Raw genomic sequence first — 15,095 nt, 5'->3', positions numbered from 1 at the left:
TAAAAGGTTTAAACTGGAACCACTTTCTGCCATGGCTTTTTCTCCCTCTTCATCATTTTCGTTCACAGTGCAATATCTGGCCAACTATTAGACAGTGAAATATGTATTCAAGGACCCCAGGGGTTAAACTCTGAAAACTTTAACTTTGGCCATTCCTTCAATTATCGCCTAGCTCTATCATCATGTCAAATTTTTCGTTTGTCCAATACTTCACTGAACACCTTAAAGTGATAGTTTGGGTTATTTGACATGGAGTTGTGTGAGATTTGTTCTATAATCAGTGTATTACCTGCAGTAGGTTTGGATTGGTGCCCTTTCAGTTTAGAGAAGCAGCCTGGAGCACCAGCACAGAAGCTGAGTGATGTGCTGATGGTTTGAAAACTGTCATTCCAAAGGAAAGTGCTGTTTGACAGCAACAGAAAGCAGTGAAAATATTGAAAATAAAGCGTACACTTAAACTGACATTATCTTTTTTCTATGGGCCAAAACACATTTTGCTGCTGCCCCCGTCCACAGCAGCACATCTCTCAGTTTCTGTGCTCGTACCTCTGCTGCTTCTCTACACTGAGAGCGCGCAAATCTGAATCTACTGCAGGCAATACACTGACTATTGCTAACTACCTCATACAACCCCACGTCAAATAACCTGAACTATCATTTAAAGCTGATGACATTCCCATTAGTCTCAGCTCTAGTTTGCATTTGGTGCTAACTAGCAAATGTTAGCATGCTAACAGGCTAAACTGAAATGGTGAAGATGGTGCATTTAATACCCGCTAAACATCAGCATGTTAGCATCATCAGTTTGATGCTGTTAGCATGCCGATGTTAGCATTTAGCTCAAAGCACTGCATTGCCAATGTAAAGCCGCACAGAGGTGTTTAGTCAGCTGTAGACACTTAATCTTGTTGAGTTATAGGATACCTAATACAGTATCCTCATGTTATTAAGTCAACATGGTCACAATGATGCAGTAATGAAACTGACTGGATGCACACACTGTAAAAACATATTAGAAATGACCTAACCCTAAAAAATAAATAGTGCCTATGCTCTACACGGACAGTGCTTCTGTTTTCAATGCTATTCGTAGCACAAAAGAAATTCAATTTTTATCGCAATTGTGATGGGGTGGAAGCAGAAATCTCATAGATGGATATCTCCTGGGTAGATAAAAACCAAAACTACCTGCATGGCTGAATACCATGAGAGGTATCTAAGAAAACATGTTTTTATTTATTTATTTTGTGGATGCAGTGCACTAACGCTTCAAGTATTCCATCACATCACCACACAGGCATGATGTTAGGCACACAACAGGTGTTTGGAAGCAAATAACAGGTGGCAGTCAGTCAGACAGCAGCCAAAGCCAATCATAAGCATTTCTGGGCATGTGGGTTGCTAACAATAATCACTCATATCAACCATGTATGGGTGTTAGGTTCAGAATGTGAGCCAATCCATGGAGGTGGTGGACCTGCGGACATCCAGGGACCTGCAGTACGTCCGAGACTCTGAGCCGCTGCTGAGAGGAGTGGACGGACGCTTACACACTTACGTGGCCAACCCCCGCACTCTGACAGCAAAGGGCCTGCAGGTATACGCACATACACACACACACACACAACACAGAGTGAGACACTCAGACACACACACACACACAGTGTAAGACGGGCGCTGTAGGGAACACATAACCTTTGGTGTGAAAACATTGATTTCACGCATGCCAAGCTGAAGTTTCCTGCTTGCACTCAGACACGCGATCATCGTTCATGAAAGGGACAAAATTTGTCTTGAAGCTGTCAATTTACTGGCCTCAAGGCTTGCTGTATAAAAGTCTCGTACAGTAGGTACCAGCAAAACTGCAGCATCAGTGCACACATTAAGACTTGGAGCTGTCCAAAGAAAAAATCTCACTGGATCGAGTCTGAAATTTTAATTGTAATGACGAAATATACATACAAGCAGAGGGAGTTTATCGATAATGTACATTTTTTTTCAGTTTGTTGTCAGTGCTTTATGTTTGCAGGAGAAAAGATAAGATTACTTTGTAGGATAAGTATTCCCTTTTATTGCGGGAATTCTTCTAAATGTTTTCATTTCTTAATTTAGGAGTACTAATCTCGTCAGGCTCGGTGCTTTCTGCCGTGATGCTGCTGGCAGGTATCTGCACCAATAAGAAAACAGCAGGGTAGTGGAAGATTATCTGAGGAGCTGCAGAGAATGAGAATCTGTGGATCTGACGAATGAAGGATAAATGATCTTAACAGTTAAATAAGCTGTGAAACCACTGGCGTAATGTCTGCAGCTGGCAGCTTTGCATTCTTAATGATAGTGAAGTAAAAGGTTGTAAACCCCCATGCACTGTTTATACCTGCTAGTAACTGTCCCTGAAAACATCACCATTGGGAGTTGTGTTTTGATGCAAAGATGGGTGAAAACTGGGCAAAATATGGCAGAAAAGTAGAAGTTTTTTAGATATGTCGGTCATATTTAACAGCTGTTCCTACAGCATCACTGTCTATATTTCATTCTGTAGTTAGGGCATGCTTCACATTTAGGTATGGTCATTTTCAACCCAGTTTTAGCCTGGCTGTCTGCCTTTTGATTTGCAAATCACCAAACCATGGCTTACTGGGTTAAAGGGGCAACATATAATTATTTAAATTTAAAACATTCAAAAATTAACTGAGATTATCAGCAGAATGTCAAAAAATGAAAAAATGAGTCAACGTTAGCTCAGCCTGAGGTTGACGGTTGAAACTTGGTTGTGAGTGGCCTTGTCTCCTGTGCACGCCGAATCGCAGGTACAGAGAGAGGTCTGCCGGTCTGACGGGATTTTTCCAGATTTGCCCGATGACCAGTACGACTATAGCACAGGGGAAGGGAAGGAGGGAGCAAAGAGTTTCTGGTAATATGCTACCCCTGTTTATTCTGGGTATGAATTTGACAGTTGGTCCTTACACATTGCCCCTTGAAAATATTTTATTAAACAAAAATAACACATAACAGAATTGCTGGATATGAGTACAGACCAGAAGCGTAGCATATACACTGACAACAGGGTAACAACTGTTCTGGATCTTTTTAAAAGTAGAAAAATCCATCTATAAACACCTCTAAAACTCACAGTTTATTATATTATATTTTATTTGTTTAATCCATAGACAAAACAGGTGTAAAAACAACAAATTGCTGCTCTTTGGTTATGTGTCAGACTACTCCTTGGCAGGGAGCAGTAACTCCCTTGAATCTCCGCTGTTTGCCCTACAGCTGCTAAGCTAACTAGCTTCTGACTTTAGCTACATACTGTATGTACCATGCAGGCACTTCTTGGCTTCTGTGCAAGAAAGTGAATAAGTGTATGTCCGAAAATGTCAAATCATTACTTTAAAATACTGAACAACAAACATATCACAGATTCATGTAAAAATATAATTAGAAGCTCATAAACCCAACAATTAGCATGAGATGCTATATGAACCTGAGGGAGGCTGCATAGGAGGTCCACACACACACACACACACACACACACACACACACACACACACACACACACACACACACACACACATGACCCCCTACTTTCCCAAATAGAGATGCATTGCCGCCTTACCATAAATCCATTCTGCCTTTCATCTTGTGCCGAGCATCTTCTTAACAACATCACGGGGCTCTGGGGTCTGTTTTTAAGTTTTTATACAGTTAGCTTTTATGTGTGTGTGTGTGTGTGTGTGTGTGTGTGTGTGTGTGTGTGTGTGTTTGCGCGTGTGAGTGTATGCGCTTGTTGCTCCTCAGGGGTTTTCACAGTCATAAGCTTTTGCCTTTGCACTGAGAGGCAGAACTAGTGAATATTTATGTGCAACTACAGTATGTTTATCAATAACTAAACAGTATTTTTATCCCAGGGAAGGAAGGAAACAAGGGAGATGGAGAAAGGGATTTCAAACAGAAAGATTAAGACAGAATGAGAGATGGATTGATTAAGGGCTTGAGAGAGATGAAGGAGAAAAGGCAGGAATAGAGAGAAAAAAAGGTGTTTCATTGCGTATTACCATTTTTCCCTGTGGGAGGGAGGATGAGAGGAATGAGCAAAGTGAAGTAAGTGAAGTAAGTGGGGAGGTAAAGGTCAGGCAGAGAGAGGGGGAGGGATAAAAGAGTGAAACTGGAGGGGAGAGATTAGAGAGATGAAGATGAAGGGGGAGTCATGGCAGGGGAGGGATTAACCAGGTAAAAGTGTTTACTATCTAACAGGCAATGACATTTACAGCATTTTGTCAGGATCAATTTTAATGCATATTTAATGAACCTGGAATTATATGTAAATAACGATGCCAATACCAGTCAGCGAGGACGAAGTGGCCAAATTAAAGATCAACCCAAGCTATGACAGTATTGTCATGCTGTGCTGTTACGACATGTAAAAACTGGTGCCGCAGCTTCAGAAAACGTTTTGAAGTGATGTCAGAAAAGTATTTAGGTCCTGATTTTAAGATAGCAACGGGAGGGATTAGACACACAAAGTGACTGACTGACTGCCAAGCCTCTTTCCTGGTTGTGTTTGTGTGCGGGGGTGTGAGATGTTCTGAGGGGAGGATAAGATTTTTGTCTTTGTTATTTGACACTGTTTTAAATCCTTTTTTTTCATATAAAATCCAGCTCCTCTCTCTACACAGCAAACAGTTTTTAGGGGGATTTAAAGGTGAAGAGAATCGAAGTGTCGCAGCTAAAACAGGGGTGTACTGCTGCAACAGCACACAGCTGTGTCATACACACAGTTCATACAGTAAATGTTTATCTTTCTTCAAGCTGATTGCAGAAACAGCCCTGTTGTCTCCATCCACACTGGATCAAATATATTCAATGTGAGAGCATTTCAGAAAGATCAATTTTCAGTGTTTAACTGTGGATACGAGGCCATAATGCCAAAAAAATTATTCATCTCTCCAGTTTATGCTGCTTATCTGGGTGCAGTGCCAGCAAACGGCGCAGAGCAGCCCAGATACGCATTCCTCCAGCCACATCCTCCATCTCCTCCTGTGGGACTGTGAGGCGTTCCCTGGCCAGATGGGATATGTAGGCCCTCCAGCATGTTCCGGGGGGTGGGGCTCTCCATTCGGTAAACGTGGCTCGTTGCTTCCCTCACTTCTCTTCCTTGCATCTTAGCTCCTTAGAGAGATGTGAGGAAGAGACGCAAGGATGGAGATGGCAATTACTCATGACAAGCAGCATCTTTAATGTTAAATATGTAGAAATAATTGAGCAGAAGAACAAACAGCATCGTGCTCAACCAAAAAAAAAGAAAAGAGAGCTGAGTGCATGTAACTGTCCAAAAAGTACAAAAAGACTTTACACTCCGAAATCAATTAGACTCTTCCTTTTATTCAGTTTTCAAAGTGAAACTAAAACACAGGGGAAATTCACAGATGTTCTGGTTATGCCTTCTTTACTGTGTAGTCGTCTTTCAACTCCATGACTGGATCCTTTTAACTTTTCACCAACAAATTGATCACCAACAGGTACACCATGAGGGCACCTGCCTCACAGAAGCACACTAAAGAAGTCTTACCACTGCGGGCGCCTCGGTGGCTCACCTGGTATAGCGCGTATCATTAAGGCTTAGTCCTAACTGCAGCACCCTGGGGGTTTGAATCCGACCCGCGACCCTTTGGTGCACTCTCTCACTATACCTATCTAATAAAGGAATTAAAAGCCCAATAAAATTACTTTAAAAAGAAAAAAAGAAATCTTTCCACTTTGCATTTTTTTCCTTTTTTTTACATTTTGACATTGAAAACTGATTGATTGATCTAATTGAATTGGGTGTATTGACCCTTTTTGTACTGAGTACTGAGAAATAATCAAGTAAAAACACCTGACACCTGATGAGTGCTGCTCCAATGTTGATTATGGCTCTATTATATTCTGAGGCCATGATAGATTGGGAGTGAGAGGAAAAACACCAGTACAGAATTAATTCTATAATTTGTCTGTGAACAACCACAGGGACAATAGCTCTGATACATTTCAGGCTCAAGCTTATTATAATAATATTAATAAGAGTGACTGTGGAGCCGTATATTTTTGGTCAGTGAGCCAATATGAACTCGGACAGAAAATGAAAAAAGGAATAAAAATGGCTGATGGATAAAAAAGTTGCAAGAGAGGTTTTATGATTTATTCATTGTACAGTTCATCATTTCTAATCATTATGATTTTATGAATAATGAATAACAATAAATCTGCTGATGGAACTGTTGTTCTTGTTTCCATGGGTAGTTTGTTTCTAATCTACAGTATTACAATCATGCAATTAAATTAATATTCATATCTATTACATTGAAAACACACTCACCCCGAAGGCGTGCTGCTTTCTGGTTAAAAATGTCTTTATATAATACACCTGTGGTTCCTCGCTCAATGCTCCCGCAGAGTCCTCCTCTTTCCTCGCTCAATCAATTTCCAGGTCACAGGCTGGGGGATGGAGGAGTGAGGACAGGAAGAAGCAGATAATTAGGTGGATGAAAAGCACCCTGAGTCTACTCTGGGGTCTCCTCTCAGTTAGACAAGCCCAGACTTCATTGACAGGGAAGTAGTCACACTCTGAGGACGTCCTGACCAGACCCATAAACTCCATCAACTGGTGAAGGAGCAGTGGCTCTACTGTGGCAGTGGCACCAAAAATAGAGAGAATTATAGATGCTATGTCAGATTTAACCACATTACTGTGTACCCCAGCCTCTCTCTAACTTATTCTCTTCCCTGTCTTTCATGCACCCACAGGAGTTAAAGGGCCAGATGTCTCAGTTACGGCCCCTTCTGTCAGTGGTGGAGCAGTACAGATTGGACCTGCAGACACTGGCGACCCTGCGACTGGAGCTCCTCAACCTGTCAATCATCCTGACAGCCATTCAGGAAGAGATCGGAGCGTACGACTACGAGGAGCTACAGCAGAGGGTTTTACTCCTCGAGACCAGGCTACACAGCTGCATGAACAAACTGGGTGTGTAACAAAAATAACACTCTCTCGTACACAGTATTACTTATGATGCCTTTAAATGGAACCCATGAGGTTGTATTTTCAACATGGAAAGTACATAAAATGTATTCAAGAGGTTTTAAGTGGTTGGAGATATTTCTTTGCATGTTACCGTTTTTGGTCACTTTTAAAATCCATTATAAACTGCTGTGAATCCAAGCTTACCACAGCCACTCAAATTCTGTGGGTGAGTGTTTTACACACACAGGACAGATTTAGGCCATGTCTATCCATCGTTGTCATTTGAAAATGGTGTTTTAAAATGAAAACGATCTCCGTCCAGACTAGTGTTTTAGCTCCGTATCAGAAACAATCTGTGTCCATACTACAACACCTGAAAATACATGTGTGACCATTCACTGACACTGAGCATGCACGAGGCGGTGTAAACAGGAAGCCTGTTGTCTACTCTCATGTGTACTCAGCTGATTAGGTGCAGAAAATATTACGAACAAGGAAAGCAAAGGCAGTTGTGGCATTAACATGAAGGATTTCAATGAACAACAGCTGCTAGCAAATGCAACAAGGTCAGTAACACTTGTAAGTCTTGTTCTCAGTAATGGTTGCTGAGGCTGATAAGAGCCAATCAGGGAGTGGCCTGGTGTGTCTAAGTCATCGTTTCCAAAGGTCTCCATTTTTGCCCATCCATACTACAACGCAGCCCCAGTTTTCAGACTAAAACAGGGCCAGCAATGATTCCAAAACGCTCAATTTTCATGGCTCAAACACTAGTAGTATGGATGGGAAGCAAAAACGTAGCAGAACTGATGCGTTTTAAAATGAAAACGTAGTAGTGTGTACGTAGCCTTAGGTTGGTATATCATCTTTATTTATTTATTTATGGAGCACTTTTCAAAAACTACATTACAAAATTACTTGACAAAGGCGGAAAAAATAGTCAATAAAATCAATAGATTTCAAAGAAAAAACAGATTAACAGTGAAGTAACAGTATAACCAGGAAAAGAGTGTTACATACAAACATGCATAACCAACTGCTCTGACACGTTTCCATCTCAAACATCCTCGTCTTGCCAGTCATGTCTCTTCTATTTCATTGTTTCGTGGTGGGGAAACATATTTCTTTTTCTCATGCTTGAGGCACAAACATATTTTTATGTTAATGTAGTTCATGAAATGCTGGTAAACTGAGTTGAGGCGGCAGTTGATTACATAAATGTCATAAACAAGCTGGCCAGGTGACCTTGACAGGCAACATCACTCTGAACACTGTTTATCTTCTCCATTTGGGTACTGTATGTACAAAACTCTTCAATGTAGATTTAATAAGATACATTCATCATTTGTGAACAGGTTGTGGTCGTTTGACTGCAGTTAGTGGCCCAATCACCGTGAGAGCCTCGGGATCCCGCTTTGGCTCCTGGATGACTGACGCCATGATTCCCAGCTCTGACAGCAGGGTAAGTGTACAGTGTGTGTGTTTGTGTGTGTGTGTGTATTTAGGTGTATGTGTGTATCAAGTGAAGCAGCTGTTGTAAACATGGCCTCAATCCAGCCACGTGCCATATTTTTCTTAATGTGTTTCTTCTGTCTCTTTCTACCTTACTTTTAACATGACTCCTGTGTGCACTCTGCCTCCGCTCACTACAAGCTTCACCCATTTCCTACATACACACACACTCTGTTCAGGGAGCGCATATTAAGCTAGTTGTCAAGGCGACTGTCTCCCAGTTGCCAGGTGTGATTTATATCGTCATGGTGACCCTTGCCTGTTCCCTATTAGAGCTTCTCCCTGGTGATGAGAAGGAGCTATACACAGTAGCAGTATCCCAGTTATTGCCTCGTGTTTCCCAGTAGCCAGTCTGACTGTCGTTATTAGAACAGGAATGTTTTTGTCTGTCTCCGTCTTCTGTGTTTCTAAATCTGTGTATGACGTTCAGCAGTGCACAAGAAGTTCAGTTTATACAAATATACAGTTTATGCTCCTTCTGGATTTGTATTATATAAAAAAAAAAATCTGTAATTTACTGAAGTAACTTTTATCTTGCTTTTTTAAAGGAGTCCTGTGGCGTTTTCTTGTAAACAAACAGTTATGTTTACATTGAGCGTCTCTAACCAAAATACACTGTGTGTATCCCTGGGGCTCAACAAACAAGTTGGACGCATCTCCTTCCTCATAAAACATTTGCAGAGCTGATTTTTAGGATAATTTCAAACCTCCATTGTGGCCACTGTGGCTCAGGAGGTTGTCCATTAATCATGGGGTAGGCAGTTCGATCCCTGTACAGAAGTTGAAGGGTCTTTGGGCATGACTTGGAGCCCCAAATTGCAAATTGACCAGCCAGCACCTTGCATGGTAGCTCTCTGCCATGGGTTTGTAAGCGTGTGTGTGAATAATTGAATGAGCACCAAACTGTAAAGGACTTAATTACATAAATGCAGCCATTTACCATTGTTGGACATATGAAGGTGCACTAGATACATTCAAAGATGGTGCCCTATTCAGTCCTATGGAAATTTCTTACAATTGCTGTTGTTGCATATTTTACCATTTTACAAACATGGTCTAAATGTCATTTTCGTTCCTGCTTCTTCTTTCCAAAGCGCACAATAGTGTTTGTTGACCTCTTATAATCCAAATAGTGATGACTGCGAACACTGCTCAATGTCCTTTATGTAGCGATAACCTTGGCGGCCTTTGATATTTCATAAGGTCATTATTATAAGGTTGCTGATAGTGAGCATCAGAAACTACCAACTGGCAAACATAATGATGTATTGTTTTTTATTTTGGCTTCTGAAATAAAATCATATCAGATAAAGTCATATAAAGCCATCAATTAAATTCCTGGCTAGACAACCTTTATCTTATCAGTTGACACACACACACACACACACACACACACACACACACACACACACACACACACACACACTAACCTGAACCTAATTCTAAAACTAACCTGAAACCAAAAAGCAGACCTCAATTTTTGGCCCCACAGTGACCTGACCCCCCATTGGTTAGTGTGCATTCAGGGTCAAGTCCCCACCAGGATATAAAAACAAGCCCACACACACAGACACACACACACGCACACACAAACAGTGAGTGAAAATAAGTAAAGTCATTCTCATACATCCTTTGGTATCCATGACTACAGTGTCTGCACAGGGTCCCCGTTTGGCATTTATGAATTCTTCATTAGCCTATCAGTGTGTGAATATGTGCCCGCACACACATACTTATACTTTTTACACTCAAACACACACACACACACGCCTGCACACACACCTGTCACCGTATTTGAGAACAGCTGCTGAGGTGTGGATATCCCCTGATCTGTCAAGATGTCTTTGCTGATGGTGTGAGAGGGAGAGAGAGGGTGAGAGAAACATAAGAGAGAGAATGGGAACTGGGGCTGGTGAAGAGGTGTGAAGCAGGGACAGGAGACAGGAAAACGAAAGAGGGGGCGGACAGAAAGAGGACGAAACAAAGGGTGGGAGAAGGTTGATCAAAAGAACAACAGTCAGGACCGACGAGCAGGATGGGATGAAAGAAACAAGGGGGGTGATGAAAAAGAAAAAAAAACAGAAAAGAGGAAAGTCAAGACAGGTTATGGTAGACACTAAAGATATGTTTCAATTTTTTATGGGTTATTACCTTCCCCAGGGAGGTTATGTGTATCTGTGTTTGTTTGTTTGTTTGTCAGCAGGATTACGCAAAAAGTGCTGAACTGATTTGGACCAAACTTGTTGGAGGGATGAGGGATGGGCCAAACAACCCATTCAGTTTCAGTACCAATCTGTTTTTTTGGGGGGTTTTTTTATCACCTTCCTTGACACTGGGGGCATTTTTGGACTTGTCAGTTTCTCAGGAAATAATGGACCTTGATGGAAAAGATCAGACATATTTATGGTATTGAGATCTATGACTTTGTAGAGTTTGGTGACAGGATTGTTTGGCCTTGGTGAAGGTTGGTACAGTAGTGAGTGGCATTTCTTGTTGTGAAATGTTCTGGGTTACTGGAATTTAAGAGCAGAAACAGCTCTGTGTTAAATGCTGCTTTGGTGGGGATGTGTTGTTCAGTGAGATAAAGAAGTAAACTCCAAAGGTCCAGCTTGAGTAAATACTGTAGATCCATGTGTTTATCAGATGACTAAACACTGCACATTGGATTGATGTAATATTAGGGAGGATTTGACTGTTCTGAAAACTTATCACAACCACAATCACTTTATTCTCCGTCTCAGTGATCATGAGGTAAACAGTGGAGTAATTACTGTGTTTGCATTAAGTCTTGAGCGTGCCTCTCTGGGCTAGGAGAATGAACACAAGGTCATTAGGGGACATCTGTGGCCAGTATTTCATACTTCATTTCACTTCACTTCACTTTAATGGCCATGGGAGCAGAGTCAGTGGAATTTGGTTTTGGTAGAGAATGGAAACCAACAGTCAGTACACACTGTCAGCAGCACAGCAGATGCATTACACAATGAATAATAATAATATTTTACGCAATTAAGAGCTGCATGTAAAATAGAAGATGCAAGCATTATAAATTATGCTTATATGGTTTTTAGTTCAGTGTTTGCATGTTTTTTCATCTCCATTTCAAACCTGCTTACTAACAAGAGTTGGATTAACCAATCAGCTTGCTTGGCACAGAGGTCTGCATATTGCAGTCAGGAAGGTGTGGCTACCTGAGGCTCCTCTGTGACAGAAACACAGGACAGGATGTTCCTACACAGAAACATCATTTCATGTTTACAAATTGATCAACCGGGACAGTGTATTTGAATTTGAGAAGCCAACAAGTTGTGTTGTCAGAGGATGTTTCATTGTGTTGCAGGAAAAAACTTATATATAATTTTAGCATGATGTATGCAAAAAAATCACATTGTAACCACAGTAACAATGTAAGTAATAAATATTTGCACAAAGGGAGGACTGTGGATTTTCTTCCCTCATGTTTAACAGGAAAGGATTACATCATGGCATGTGATTATTAGGGTAAAATCCAAAGCTATATTTTGGGGGAATATGGGACTGGGCCGACAGGTGAGGAGCTGAAAGAAGATCAGTCTCTAAAACTAAGGTGTGAGTTCAAGAAACATCAAAAAAACTCCCCTCTCACTTTTTTTTTCGCACGCACCGTTTATTGTATAATAAGCGTCTGGAGCTTGTTTATATAAACCAAATGGTGCATTCAAATGCGAGAAGATTACAGCTGCTGGAAAACAAAGGGACTCTTGTTCCTTTGAAACACTGTGTTGCTAGGAATTAAAACACAGAAGTTTTCATCAGATGTGCTGGTGAAGCAGGAAGAAAAAAATGGTTGAATGGGAAGTATTTACAGGAGAGAAAAGAGAGAAGAGAGAGCGTTGGTGGTGGTAGAGAGAAAGAGCAGTGAGTTTGTTAAATTGTCTTTCCAAAGCACAAGCTAAGTCTCAATTAAACACCGTTATTGAAGGACGGCAGAATCACTGCAATCAGTTAAATATTGTGACTACAAATTAGCTAATTTAAAAAATGGTGCTGCCACTGCTGGAGAAATGTCCTTTTTTTTTTTAGACCCATGAAAGAAAGATCCCTTTCATCTGCCCGCTCTTTCCTGCTCTCTCTATTTTTCTCTATTTGCGGAGGGAATAACGAACATCTTTTTCACCAACAATGCTCTCTCTCTTCCCAGCTCTCTCTGCTCCTTCATCTGTTTCACCTCTCGTCCCTCTTTGGGTAATTAATCCTCCATGCTGTCGACGCTCAATTTTCTTCCCATCTCAGTCCTTCTTCCCCCTCATCTTTTTCTCTGTTTTTCTCACCAGTGATCGCTGATGGTTTTCTCCTTTCTCCTCTGTCCTATATTTACATCTCTTCTTATTACTGAGGAGTAATGGGAGGGTGGACATCAATTCTCCATACCTAGGATAAATTAGAATCTATCATTTATCATTTATCATCCCTAATTATCTGTAAGAATTTTATAAACTGCAGAAGTTCTCTTCCACTATTACCATCATCAGTATTGTCATCACAAGAGAGATAACTAAAGTTAAAATGTTTGACATGTTGGAAAATAATATATATAAAGATATATAGCAAGTCAAGCCTTACTTCCATCTTTTTATTTAATATTGTGTCCTTGATTTCAGATACAGATAACTTAAAAAAAAAAAAAGATCTTTTTTATCTGGCAGCCATCAGTTTTACTGTAAACCCTGTAAAAGGGTCTTCAATAGGCACTTAATAGCTGCATGCTGTACATCCATGATGTAGTGCTAAAAGGCAGAGGCTAATGCTGCATGTTCAAGGCAAAAAAAACACCCTCACCAGTTGATGATTCATGTAGAAGACATATGAAGAAATATGAACATAACCCTGTTCAGTTCCTTATTATACAAAAAACATCAGAGAAGCAACACAGATGTTAGATTTATGCTTCAGTGCTTATTTTTTCCACACCGTATGTTTTACTTTTACAAGAGGAAAATCTTTGAAGATGACAACCAGCACATTAGTCTGACAGGCGCTGCACCTTCTGACATGCTAACGTGTGCAGCTCACGTAAGAACAAACATGTGCTTTTGGTTTTGGACATTTTAAAAAGCGCTGCTCTCCAAACTCCTTGCATATTCAGTAACAATTCATACTGCAGCTCCATCCACACCGCTGGTGCATGTTGAGAAATCCAAAGCTTGACAGGCCTGCTGTGCCTAGTTACGGTTGCTAAGCTCTGATTGGACAGCCGCTGTTCAGTTGAGGACTTTAGCAGACAGCTGAAAGCTATACACCATATCATTATCTAATCAACTTTCTGGTGAGCATGGCAGGTGTCCATTATGGTGGGCTCTAAAAATGTAATGTTACTTAATGATTGGTGGGAGTTGATTTTGCATCCTGAGTAGGCTGGTAAGACTCCTTAACTCCTTCCTCCGTCCTCCCTCAGGTGTGGTCGATGGACGGCTACTATAAGGGAAGGCGTGTGTTGGAGTACCGCACCATGGGGGACTTCACCAAGGGTCAAAACTTTGTGCAGCATTTGTTGCCACACCCTTGGGCAGGAACCGGTCACGTGGTCTACAACGGGTCCCTCTATTACAACAAGCACCAGAGCAACATCTTGGTGAGAGACTGGCTGCATTATGAGAAGGTGTGAATTAATTTGATAATCAGATGACCAGAGTGAGAGATGGATGCCTCTGTCTTTCCAGGTTCAATACCATTTCCGCTCTCGCAGCGTGTTGCTCCAGCGCAGCCTGAGTGGAGCCGGATACAACAACACCTTCCCCTACAGCTGGGGAGGATCCTCTGACATCGACCTCATGGCTGATGAGACAGGGCTCTGGGCCGTCTACACCACCATCCCAAATGCTGGAAACATTATGGTACAGGTTGCCCTCGTGTGTGTTCCTGCATTCTTGTGATAACCAAACAAAATAAAAGGCAAAGAACTTGAGGGTGTTTTCTCAGTGTAATTTAAAATTGAGAGTACCGCTGTCAGCAGGTTTGCCTTACCTTCCAGAAGTTAGAAACCCCCACGGTTTTTAAAAATCCATTAAAAAAGCTGACAGAGACATTGTTGCATTGACTAATGTCATCTAACATAATGAACAGCATGCATATGGCAGTTTCACCAAACATGATTTTAATATACAGCTAATTTTCTCTATTACTGTGCTCTTGTTACAACCCCCTGCATATAGCTGGGGGATATAAAAACAGTGCATGTGTTTGTGTGTGTATGTATGTGTGTGTGATCCAGGTATTACTCATATTGTGGGGACCTAAATCTGTTTACACAGTCACATTATGGGGTCTTGTCTTTGTTGTGGGGACAGAAAAATGGAGTGAGTGAGACATAAATCTAAAGATTGATTGACAGGTTTTAATAAAAGTCTTAGGGTTCACAAAGAGCAAAATAACAACAAAATACAATCTTCCATCTCCAAATATTAAATTACATCCCAAAGAAAAGTAAAAATATTGAAATTGCAGGATGAAATAAAATTGCAACCCACTCCTTTCACTTAAGATACAACAGATAGAATATACCGTAATGGACTGTTCATTAAACCCCTCCCAGAACAGTGATGTTCAG

The 15,095-nt window shown here is 41.0% G+C and overlaps 1 protein-coding gene across 3 annotated transcripts in view; it reads left to right on the top strand.

The window, feature by feature from the left end:
* LOC139637139 (noelin-2-like) overlaps positions 1-15,095 on the top strand; it is a 29,997-nt gene that overhangs the window by 13,274 nt on the left and 1,628 nt on the right. For all 3 annotated transcript variants that reach the window (XM_071505693.1, XM_071505692.1, XM_071505691.1), the window contains 5 exons: positions 1,442-1,597; positions 6,784-7,003; positions 8,353-8,459; positions 13,944-14,120; positions 14,209-14,382. In XM_071505693.1, coding sequence (XP_071361794.1) covers positions 1,442-1,597; positions 6,784-7,003; positions 8,353-8,459; positions 13,944-14,120; positions 14,209-14,382 — 834 coding nt within the window. The remainder of the gene's footprint in view (positions 1-1,441; positions 1,598-6,783; positions 7,004-8,352; positions 8,460-13,943; positions 14,121-14,208; positions 14,383-15,095) is intronic.

This window comes from Trachinotus anak, unplaced genomic scaffold, assembly GCF_046630095.1.
Source record: "Trachinotus anak isolate AG129_WGS33_773 ecotype Australia unplaced genomic scaffold, CSIRO_AGI_Tana_v1 ptg000019l, whole genome shotgun sequence".
NCBI lineage: Eukaryota > Metazoa > Chordata > Actinopteri > Carangiformes > Carangidae > Trachinotus > Trachinotus anak.
Note: the sequence above shows the minus strand (reverse complement) of the source record. Positions and strands in the feature narration are given on the sequence as shown.